Source organism: Juglans microcarpa x Juglans regia, chromosome 1D (assembly GCF_004785595.1).
Source record: "Juglans microcarpa x Juglans regia isolate MS1-56 chromosome 1D, Jm3101_v1.0, whole genome shotgun sequence".
NCBI classification, from domain to species: Eukaryota; Viridiplantae; Streptophyta; class Magnoliopsida; order Fagales; family Juglandaceae; genus Juglans; species Juglans microcarpa x Juglans regia.
Window position 1 is genome coordinate 43,765,150 of NC_054594.1, and position 12,888 is coordinate 43,778,037.

The window sequence follows — 12,888 nt, forward strand, 5'->3', positions numbered from 1 at the left end:
ATTACATCAATAGGGAACATTAAAGTACTGGAGGCTGGACATGTAAATTAAAGGCTCGAGTCAACCAGCTTTTAACTTTCGACAGCAGCATCAACGTCCAAATATGGTACATACTTAGAACCAGCTCGAGTCAGTATTCGTCAAGTTTGGTAAAGTGGTGGAGCTTTTACGACAGTAAAGAGGTACATAAATGTGGAAACCAGCATGAAAAAAGATAAATCGATATGGCTGGGAAAACATGTTTTTTTTTTTTTTTATAAGTTGGATGGGAAAACATGTTTCAGTAATTACTCTTTCAGAAAAGCAGCATTTCTTATATAACAACAGTAAGCAACCAACATAACATCTACTTTTGATGTTTGTCTACAATAAAATATTCTTCACATCATTTGAGATATTTTCATCTCATTCTACATCATTGCCCTCTTTCTCAAGAGCGGTCTTACCATTGATCCCGGAAACAAGCTCAGCTTCAACTGTTTGAGAAGGTAAGCGCTCGTACATTCTGAATCTTGATGGAAGAAGCTTAAAACGACCCAAAGTAAGAGTCTGCCTAAGCTTCTCATAATTCCACCTTTGCTGAATATAGATAGCAATTGCAAGAATAATTGCTGTCACCGGTATCGCAATATCGCCAAACTTAGAGTAAAAATCAAAACTTGGGTTGACAAACTCATAATCCTCAGCAAAGTATGGATTACGAACGGGAGCTCTTACATAATCATAAATGTGGGGGAACAGTCTGACAGCTGTGATTCCAATGAAATAGAGTTTCCTGAGTGGTTTACAATCAATCTGCCACACAAAATTGCCAATAAGTTGGGGGAGCAGGAAAAAATCTTGAACGAGACCCACATATTCTTCTAGTACTGTTTCCCATTCCTGCAGCAAGTGGGAATTTCTTTCCAAGATTAGAGTATGTGTTTTTGCCCGGAGAGATCTCTGGCTGGTCTTCGTACTATGAATGATTAGAACAATCATGAACCCGATCACATGGATGCTGAAGGTAGTAATAAGTATCCGCTTATCACTGGGGACACGGTGCAGTTCTAGAGGGGGGGGCTTGTGTTAATAATCTAATGCGAGATTTCCACACCTTCTGGCTAAGCCTTAAAGTCAATATAAATGAGACCATTACAAGAAGCTTCACCGTGTAATCAATCATATGGAACCACTGATTATTCTCGAGTTCATAAGATTGCATCTCATAAGAATCGGAAGCCATTCTCTTGAAAAGAGCTTCTGCCCCTGTGATCAGAGGAAGGCTATAACCAAGAGCTTGGATACCTAGCATGACAAGAGACATATAAGGAACAGAAACCAAATTATGCTTCATGTAAAACAGCTGGCTTGAAATGCAAGCTATTGCTAATGAAAGAGTCAAAATCCGGAGAATTCCCTCAACAGCCCTATGAGACAGGATGTCTTCCTGCTGCTTCCTGTACATAACCGGAAATGTTTGGAGCATGATTGTACTAAAGTGGAGGGGGTCATCTTCATTCCTTTTGCTGTTAATGGAAATCCTTGCCGTTGGATCCACTAACCAACGAGCTGTAGTGGGAGGGTACGACACCACCACCTCAATTAAACAGTCCATCCCAGCTTCAAGATCCATGCTTGCAAATAAAATCTTCCAAGAGGCTCGGACATCCCTGCAACCAACTAGATACATCTTCCCAACATGTGGATCATAAAGACCCTCCAAGAAAAGCACAGAAAAATTGTTATAAGCTTTTCCAGTAAGTGTGAGTTGTGCTGATACATTGAGAAGGAGCTGCTTTTCGGTGTATTCAGCCTTTGTGTGGTAAGGAGTCTCCTCTTCTGTGGTGGAACCATTGGACCAGTAGCGCCCAAACAAGGGACCAACTGAAAGAATTTCCAGTTGAACTTCAGTTTTTGGCAATCAAGGACTAGGAAATGGATCAGGAACTGCAGAGACATGAAGGGTGAGATCTTCTGAGAGAAGCGAAAGACTCACTAGGAATGCCTCTGTGTCTTCCAGTTTGGGGAAATGAAGCAAAGATTTCTTGATGACAGTTCCAAAAGTGAAGGGCTCATTCTCTTCTAGGATAGTACCAGCTGCATCAGGTTTTGAGTAGCTGTAATATGGATGGGAGGCTTTAAAATAATTCCACAACTCCGTAGGCTGCACTATCTTTTCAAATGACAATGGGAAGTATGATGCATTGTTCTTATCAAGGCTGGAAAAACTCCCAAAAACAATGCTTCGTTGCTTTATGGAAAATGAGATAGGTACGTACAAACAGATCCGGGAAGTACAGCCAATCCCTTCACTGCCAATGAGTCCAAGGCAGCCAACCATGCAAAGCTGCCCACTGGAAGACTTCCAAATACCCTCAGCAGCAACAGTCATGTTGCTAACCCAGACCTCACTGCTGCAGTATACTGATTCTCCAATGGAGGAACAGCTCTAAACACAGCTGAAACCATTACAGAACTGACATTTCCCCGTGCAGCTTTTTGCTCACACTTTAGATTCTGGATATAGATTTTAACATCTTTGAAACCTCCATCTGTTACTTTAATCTCCTTATCCGATATATAAGGACCCAGCTTACTGCAAAATTCATCTGTACCATTGCATCTCCAGTTTGGCACAACTGTGAAAGCTTGGTCCCGAGTAACTTCTTCAAGTATTTCACAAAAATGAGAACCTTTATAGACACTAACGCCACCATTCATCAAGCTATCCTGGAATGGGTATTGATCACACGCTTTGGACACAATCTTTTCAGAAGCAAACTCATAGTCCGTTGACGTGCCCAGCTGGGACAAAATTTGAACCTCGTCAAAGTACTTGGGGTTGGATTTTGGGTTTAAACTTCTCATTTCCCCTCGGATCACCCGGCTTGTCAATGTGAATGTCATGGGAAAGCGAAGAACCAGCAGAATTCGATCATCTTGCAAAAGAGGAGGCTGGTCATAACGCGGAATAGAAACCTTCACCCATTCCATGGATCGATAGTATTGGGCTCCCTAGATGGCAACATTGCACTCCCCAACAAGCACAACACTCTTTCCCCACCATTTTTCTTGGATTCGGTGTAAATCCCTTCAAAGGCAATAGAGAGCTGGGAATGACCGGGCCATATCTGAAAGTGTGGATTTCCATCAAACCCACTATCCGTAAATGAACCATCTCGTGTTATGCCCATACTTAACAACCCACTGACACTCACCGACTTCCTAGATCGACGAGTATGATCAACATCCTTTACCCAAAAAGAAACCAAATTTAATGGATCCGGAGTATCAGATGAATTCTTTGGAACTTCTCTATCATCAAATGGCATAATTGGAGCCTTACCAACCTCCTGACTCCAATCCCCATTAATAAAAAAGAGCTCCTTTTTAACACTATAAACCCTGCTTTCTTCAGGTCTCAATTCAGAGGCAGAAGATAGAACAGAAGCACATTCTTTTTTCACTTCGTCTATTCTATCATAATTGTAGTTTATGGGATCTGCTTCTAGGAGTTCTGGATTTGCATAACCAAATCCGAAAAACAATCCACACACTGACCAGACAATAAAAGCAAAAGATGCAACTTTCATGATTCCAATTGCTCTGCCAGAAATTTCTATAAAACTAGTTCAGTTTTTGCAACAGAAATCACAAGCATAAACATGAACGTAGCTACGTAATTCGTTCCAGATGACCATGAAGAAGATCAGAGTAAATGAGAGAAAGGTCAAATCCAAGTTCATAGTTTGGATGCGTATGGAGTCAAATTAATTTGACATTTTGCTTGAGGAAGGCTAACCTGAACTTGGAATTGTTCCTTTGTGTCTTGTTGCTTAGATATCTCTGAATCGGAACCCCACTTTGCAGAACTCTGGATCTTAGGCTTGTAAAACCGTTCGGTACCCGTTAGAACTTTATCTCGGAGTCTGGATCTTGGGGAGACCGTGGAAGAATGAAGTTGAAGCGGTTCTGGTGCAAGCGTCCATTGTCTTTACATGTCCACACAACTTCCCGAAGCGCGTGTGAATCGATCGAGCAAATGAGAAATTAAAGAGTGTAGCTATGAATATTTCAGTATTTCTTTTAATAATTCATCTGGACAGTAGAATATCATTCCGTTTAGATTTGGAAAATATTTTATTTTATTTTATATTATTTTATTATTATAAATTTTTTAAATTTTTACATAAAATATGATAAATAATTTAATTTTTTCAAATTTTAATTTAACTTTTTCAAATTTTAAAACAATAATAATATTAAAAAATAATATTTTAACAATATTTTTTTCAACTTTTATCTTTCATCTAAAATCATTTCAAAATCTAAACCAACCCTAATTCAATTGTGTTGATTGAACAACTAATTCCTAATTTATGAAGTTGATCGATATGAAATTCCTTTACTTTAATAACTTTTTTCTATAAGTAGTAGGAATGAAACTATCTAATTCAAAATTTAATATTATCTGATATATTTATTTTTAATCAAGCTAGCTCGAAATTAATATAATCTTTTATACTTGACCTAGTTATAATATACTCAGACATTGAGATATCTTTTCTACACTAATAGTAATATGGTCCTATAAGAATATTATGACTGTCCATTTAGAGGTTTTTTTTAAAATAACCATTCAAAAAGCTTCAATAGAACTGATAAAAAAATAAAAAATAAAAAATAAAAATTTCCCATTTGGTTTCTCAAAAATTAATATTGATTTGAGACATTCATCATCACATAGTACAAATACTCCATTTAGGTCTATTGAATTTTGTAGATAATATGATTAATATCTCTGATCCAAATAAAAAGAATGAAATCCAATTTTACATTATGTTGGGCGGTTGTTACTTAATAAGCACTTGGCAGACTGCTTGGTGGGATGTCGTGGTCGACACGGACTTTCTAACGCGTGGGCAGTATGTTTTGAATATTTCCGAGGATAATTTAGTCATTTCAAGTTGCCTTTTTAAAACTCGACCAATCGTGACTCGTGACACTTGCGTTTTTTGTTTTTAAACGTGAGGATAGTTTGGGTAGAATAATTTGTTGACAGACAACCCAACGTAGTTCACAAGTAATCGAGAATCAACACCGCTATACTCTCGGGAAGTGGAAAGAATATAAAATAAATTACATAATATTAATTTTGCATTCAACAAATATTTTTTTTTATTTTTTTACTTTTTCCTTCACCATTTTTTTAAAATTATTTAGATATTTAAAAAAAAAATCATATATTCATTTAAAAATATTCACTTAATCATCAAGTAAAAAAAAGTGAAAAAAAAATCTGTAGAAGATTTCAGTAGAAATCCTATGTAAAACTAGTGTTTTCCTTTATTTTATGAATTTATGCTGGAGTCTACAAAAACTCTAGAAAATTCGACTCGTAGAGATGACCCATTTTATAGGGCAGCATGTCCGGTCTGGAAGCTTATTAAGTCCTAATTTTGGATGGCAAAAAGTCTCACGAATCTCATTCTATCTCAATTGTTTTTTTTTTTTTTTTTTTTTTAGTATCTAAATATTATAAGATTGAGCTGCTCCTATCTGAGGTGAAGGGTAAAGACATTACTGAGCTTATTGCATTTGGAAGAGAGAAATTGGCATATGTCCCTACTGGTGGTGGTGGTGCTATTGCAGTTGCAGCAGCAACAGGTGGCGGCGGCGGTGCTGCTATTGCTCCTGCTGCAGCAGAGCCAAAGAAAGAGGAAATAGTGGAAGGGAAAGGAATTAGACGATGATATGGGCTTCAGTCTGTTTGATTGAGAAATTAGGATATCATGTTATGTTTCAAGATTATCCAATTCAGGGCTTGGTAGAAATCACAAGTTTATGTTTCTGTAAGCTATTTATTTATTTTTTAATGTTTGGTTATCTTTTAAGACGGAGAAGTTATGCAGAAATTTTACAGATTAACTTAGTATTGTTCTTTCGAATATTGCACGTTGTTTTCTGGTCCTTGAGATATCGATATGATCTACTAAAAAAAAAAAGTATGGTTGGTCAGCTTTAAGTTTTGACCGATCTTCGACACAGATGATTTATTACATGAGAGCTGTTGGGTTTTGCCTAGGATTTCTTGTACATGTAGTTCGTAACTGGTTTTGGAACGAGGAAGAATTCTCTAATTAAAATGAAATTATTAATTAATATATAAAGTGTGTTTGCAAAATATTAAAAAAAAATGTCAAATATTATTAAAATATATAATATTATATTATTATTTTGAGTTTAAGATAGTTAGTCTAATGTAAATTCACCTAATTAAAAGTTGACATTTTAGCTAAATTTTAGACTTTAGGCCATTGCCAACTCTTACATCCCCAAAGAAAAGTTGGATATGGTTAATGAGAAGCAAAACTCTTCTCCCACCTATAATCTCCATAGATATTTTTAACCGATTTGACTTTTTTATTTACTTAAACGTTAAGAGAATATTTTTTAATAAATGTATTTTTTAAAATTGTTAAAAGATTTAAAAAATATTTTTAAAAAAATAAAATTAGATATTCGGTGAGGAATTATCCCTCAATGGATGTAGCATCACCCTAATGAGAAACACTACTATATTGTCTCAGTTATACTGTTTATTTTATTCTCATGTAGTGTCACGTAGTTTATTAAAAAAAAAATAAATATAAATATAAAAGTATTATTTATCATGATGTCAAGTGATTTATTAAAAAAAATTAAAAACACAAATATAAAAAGATTAGATGGAACCAACAGTTTTAATTTTTCTCTTTTTATAATTCTAGATTTCATTTCATTTTAAATATATTTCTTATATTTTTTAAATAAATCACGTTGCACAAGTACCACAGGACTCAGGAGACAAAATAAGGTACATATAACTGGGACCGCGTGGGACCAATTCTCGAAGGTTAATTTTCTCAACTATCAAACTCGAAAGGCAGCTCCTAAATGAGTACTTGTAACACTAACCGCGCTATTTATTTAAATTTTTCACGAAATAATATGGAACCTCAGCATGAATAAAATCATTCCAAAATGAACATATTTCGATAAAATAACAATATCTCTACAAGTTATTTACATTTAAAACACGTTGTTTAGTATAAAAAGCTAGCTGTTTAGTTAATAGTATTTTCCCAAATTTCAAACACGTTGGACGCATGTAGTTTTCCAGTCGTGCATTTATCGGTTACTTTGGATGTTAAAAATATTTTAAATTATTTGTAAATAATAATAAAATAATTCATAAATAATAATAAAATAGATCAGCACACAACCCTATTGGTGCTGTCACATTAACTTCACATATCCTCTGCTTTTAATTAGAGTTGAAAGGCTGACTTCCTGATAAAGGAGCGGAAGTGCTGAAATGTGATGCCTTCATGATTCATTTTATTAGTGGTACTGTTCTAAGATTTACTACCATATCCAGACCACAACAGCAACGGTTATGCTCTCTGGATCCAGAAAGAAAAGGTCAACCAGATGCATAGCCCGTACTCTCGAGTCATTCCATTCAGTTCTGTTTGGATCCTACTTCGAGCCTTACTGAGTTTATAGGTCCTTCACTCAACAAAAATGAAAAGAAAACATTTTACAGGTCCTTCACTCAACAAAAATGAAAGAAAAATAATAAATACAAGAGTTTTGCTAGGAACAACGGGATATGCAATTGGGGATAATCGGGCTATATTTGACCGTTTATGTATAATAAAATATAATAAAAAGGACAAAAGTTTAAAAAAAAAACAAAAAAAGCTCATTGCATACAGAACTTTTTATGGATAAAAACATTGTTCCCTAAATTTTTCTTTAAAATTTAGTTAAAAATAACATAAAAATAACACTTCCTATAATTTTATCATAAATTTTACCCATCTTCAAAAAACTTCTACATTTCATTCTCTATCATTTATCTCTTTTATTAAAATAATATTCTTCTATTATTACTTTTTTCTCTTACTTTCATTTCCATTCTTAACCACTAATTCTTTTATCTTATTTTGTTTCTTTTCAAATATCACATTTTATAAATATTTATACGATTTTTTTTCCCAGATGTAGTATTATTTTTCAAGTCAATATCAGTATTAAAAATAATAACTTTTTTAATATATGCATTTTCCAATGTGATGGTATTTTTTAATATGAGTTTGTCCGTATATACTTGAGTAATATTTGATTTGCATTTGTCTAACGATAACATTTTTTTTCATTTTCAGTTTCTCTAACGGTAATACCTATCCGCGTATTAATGATAAATTTTTTTACAAAATAGTACAACGGTAATATTTTCAATTCCAGCCTCCAACAATAACATACTTTATTTCTCTAACAGTAACTTTTTTTTGTCTTTTCTCTAATGGTAACATTTTTTGTTTGCATTCACATTGTTAAAAACCCAAGTCTCATCTCCAACTTCCTTCATCAAATGGCTCATTCTTTCTTTCGTAAATTGCTCATATACTTGTCATATGATGATGAATTGGATGTTGTTTTTAATGTCAAGGCTGATGGAGAGTCATCGAGACATCGTGGCAATTACCAACGTCGTAAGTTTATTCGGCATGATCATATCCAAGGGCACGAGCACCTTTTTCACGACTATATCGCAAAAAATCCAGTATATCCCTCCAATCTATTTCGAAAGAGATTTCGGATGAGTCATCCCCTATTTCTCTGTATTCTAAATGAGGTAGAGGCTTACGAGCTCTACTTCGTCTAGAGAAGAGATAATGCTGAAAGACTTGGTTTATCTTCTATGTAAAAGATAACTGCAGCACTTAAAATGCTGGCGTATGGGGTTATTAGAGATTTTATGAATTAATACATACGTATTGGAGAAAGCACCACAATGGAAAGCCTAAAAAAATTCTATAAGACAATTGTATCTGTTTTTTCAGATGAATATTTGCGGTCTCCAAATGCTAATAATATTGCTCGATTGCTTGCGGTTGGTGAACAACGGAGCTTCTCAGGAATGCCAAGAAGCATTGATGCATGCATTGGAAGTTGAAAAATTGTCTCGCTGCCTGGAGAGGTATGTATACTGGTCACATTTGTGAACCAACTATTATTTTAGAAGTAGTTATTTCATATGATCTTTGGATATGACATGCATTTTTTGGTATACCCGGTTCACATAATAATATTAATGTGCTAGAGAGATATTTTATTTTCACAAAACTTGCTCAAGGGCGTGATTCTCCAATCAATTACACAATCAATGACAACGACTACACTATGGGGTACTACTTTGCCGATAGCATTTATCCCAAGTGGTCAACGTTTGTGAAGACGATTACATCACCCCAAGGGAATAAGAAGAAAAACTTTGCTGCAGCACAAGAATCCGCAAAAAAAGATGTCGAACGTGCCTTTGGGATACTTCAACAACGATTTGCAATTGTTCGTGGACTTTCCCAATTTTTCAAAGTTGATGAGCTAACAAATATAATGAAAGCATGTGTTATTCTACATAACATGATCATTGAGGACGAGCGTGATGATAGTCAAGGTCTGAACATGGAGTATGATCAAGTTGATGATGATATTCCAGAACTGTCGTGCAATCCAACAAACGAATTTATCAACTTCATTCAGCGCCATCATGAAATTAGAGACAGCTTGGCATATCATCAACTACAGATTTAATTGAACATCAATGATAGATTTATTCCCAACAATAAAGAAAATGCTATGTTGGATTCTCTATCTTCTCATTAGTAGCGACCATGTATTCCTATTTCCACAATTTCCATTTTAAAAAATATGTTTTCTTCAAGAATATGTTGATTGTTATTGTAATATTTTCATTATCTGTAATAGTTTAAAGATTTGTAATGTCGAGCTGTAATCAAGCAACATCTATCCATGTTTGACTCAAATTCAACGACCACGTTTTTCTATATTCTCAATAAATACTTGCTAATGTACACATTATAAAATACAACAAAAGTGCTAAAGTCTTTTAAAAAAACTATCAACATTAGTCTCAACGATCAAGCAAGTTATACTAATGTGCCAAACATAAAATACAAATGTCCTAATACTGAATAAAAAAATAAGTTACGAAAAAAATGTAGCCTCAATTTTCTGATGCATTGCGTCTCGCCAATATTTTCATTTGAAGTTTCTGGAAATATACCCACTGAACTCCAAGCAACGTATTCACATCGAGCAACATTATGTGCTCCTCTCTCTCTCTCTCTCTCTCCCATCAGGCGATTTCCAGTTTCTCCGCCTCCAACCTTAGTCTCTCGTCCTCTTGTCTACTTTTATATCCCTCCCTTTCTCGATCATATGCCATCTTCTCGGCCTTGAGTCGAAAAAATTATTTCTCCTGAGCACGTGACTCGTCCAGGAGAGTATACTTACGCTTGCTCAGCTCCACAAGCTCATCTGATACCTTGCCTTGAGCCTTACGTTTTCCTTTCTCAGTTTTTCTTCCCATTGGCTTATCCAATTCAATGACATCATTATTTACCAGATTCTCTACCTCTCTACCACCAACTGAATACATAGGTGAATTAGGTGCAACTGTTGAGCTACAAGAATATGTTGGGGACATCATCGACCTTCGCTTCATCCCGTCCTTTGTGCAATGTTGATTCCATTTCGGTTGGTCCTTCAATAGCTACAAAAAATGCTCGAACTGAAATGACGTTTTCTCAAGCGATTGATACATGATCTTAGCTTTGTCAAACTTCCAATTCAAGCATAAAATCAAAGAATTAACCACACATTAAAGATAGAAGGAACATAACGCATAAATATCACAATTAAGTTGTTGGAAATAATTAAAAAGTGAATGATTATACCTTGTCTTGCTCAGTCATACCACTTTGATTCAACACTTCAACTTGGACAAGTTTAGCACAAAATTTGTTCGTTGCCTTTGAATGGCAAACCGCCGATGTATTAAAGACCCAACACTCTGCTCATTTGTACTTTATTTATACTCATTGAACCATTAACTAACTTTTTCTTAAAGTTGGACGTGTTTTTAGTCTGTTCCTTGGATTGCATCAATGCTACCATTCAGCCATGAAGAGATAAGTAACTTGTCTTCTTCGGGGGTGAAGTTTGCACCCTTGGTTGATTTTCTTTGAGAGGGAAGCTCTACTTAGGGTGGGAGTGGAGAGTCATTCAAAGTCACGGGAGATTGTCCACCTTGACCACGATAAATGTGGTCAATGTCAAGCTCCTAAGTCAAGAGGCTGGTGAAAAATATATTTTCATGCTCTTGTGAATCCATCTCTAAAAAGTTGTAAATATAGAAATGTGGTACACATGTGTACACATGTTAGACAATTAAGAACAATATTTGCAAGTGATTTTGGTAGCCGACTCAGAAATCATATGGTAACATATGACCACACTTGGCACCCTCTCTAGCATGACTGCAACAACCGGTTGCCACTATTTATTGGCCATCTAGGTTACCATGCCATGGAGGTGTGTGCCAAAGTGTTACTTCACATTTTTTAGATTTTCTTATCATCACAACCAAGGGGTTAAGACAACTCAAATTCAATAACAAAATCAGTTTGCAAAATAGAAAATAAGAGCATTCTCATCCGCTTCCCTAAACACTTGTATGTTTTAAATGTGACTCAGAATGGTTAACAGAATTTACATAATGTGTGAGACAGGAGCCCAATATCAAATGGCTACAAAACTTTACCCAAACCCCAGTTGCCTTTTGTGAAAACTATCACAAATTGCAATATAGTCATTTGGGTGAGGATTATCCCGCCATCTCAATGGGGACCCACTAACACTTATGAATTAACCTCCACTAACACCATCGTCATAGCCTAACAGTAAACATGGAGCCCCAACAATAAATAATTATTTATCAGTACTAAACACTACAAAAGTCCCAATAAGCAACATGCAAAATGAATAAGAACATAAAAATAGAAATTAGAAAGTAGCTCATTTAGTCCAAACTAGGTAATTCAAACCAACAGTGGCTCAGTCCATGGGAACAATAAGCAAAGATACCATCAAATCAATTAATGGCAAGGTAATTGAAATTTGCTCAAAACAACAAACACATGAACAAATAAGTTCAAACTGTACAATTCTACAACATTCTACAATGGCAGATTCAGATTTCAGTGTGCATTGAATCATATAAAGATCAAACATGCATACAACCAACGAAATACCACAATAACAAATATATAATTTGTCGAAAAAATAAACAATTTCCACAATCCAATTGGTGCAATGTCTCAGATTTAGCCATGGCATATACATTAGAGCACAAGTCCAAAGATACACAAAGAGACTAATGATTCAAATCATGAAAGAATATTCTGAATAATCTTCTCATTGGGTGAAAGAAAGAACAGTCAAAATGAAGTTAGGCAACCCAAACAAAGCCAATCAAAGTGAGGTGTAAGAAGAAGAACAAAAACCAATTGTCTAAATCCAAACATAGATGCTCAAATTTATGTTCACAATAACAGTATTGAGTGCCCAAATACAACAAGTCCAAAGTGAGTACAAGTCCAACATTCAACCATGGCAGATTTAGATTTCAATGTGACCTAAATCATAGAAAAAGCCAACATGCAAAAAATACTCGAAATTGCTCAAATTTGCTCAAAGAACAAACAATTTTCTCAAACATATAAGAGCAATGTCTCAGATTCACCCATGGCAGATACATGCATTGAGTGTGCCGTGAATGATACATAGATCCATTATCCATTCAAACCATAGAGCACCAAATAAAATACAGGGTTCTTGAATTTCAGTGGCCAAGCAGATTGATTGATACATACAACCAAGAAGTCGAAAAAGGTAACACATATGAAAATCATGGTAGATACATGCATGAAAGTTGCTTTGAATATGTGATATGAACTCGTGGCATCTTGGTGCCCATCAATATGGGTCATAGAT

General features: G+C 35.0%; 1 protein-coding gene and 1 pseudogene across 1 annotated transcript; one reads left to right on the top strand and one right to left on the bottom strand.

Annotated features, from left to right (window-relative positions):
* Positions 1–293: 293 nt before the first annotated feature.
* On the bottom strand, positions 294–4,037 carry LOC121257894 (annotated as a pseudogene).
* A 5,176-nt stretch (positions 4,038–9,213) lies between these two features.
* Positions 9,214–9,624, top strand: LOC121247905. The gene has a single exon (XM_041146366.1). It carries the CDS (start codon positions 9,214–9,216, stop codon positions 9,622–9,624), a length of 411 nt encoding a protein of 136 aa, XP_041002300.1.
* The last annotated feature ends 3,264 nt before the right edge of the window (positions 9,625–12,888 follow it).

Excerpts from the sequence above, each read along its gene's own strand:
- LOC121247905 (XM_041146366.1), top strand. The coding sequence starts at position 9,214 with ATGGGGTACTACTTTGCCGATAGCATTTATCCCAAGTGGTCAACGTTT.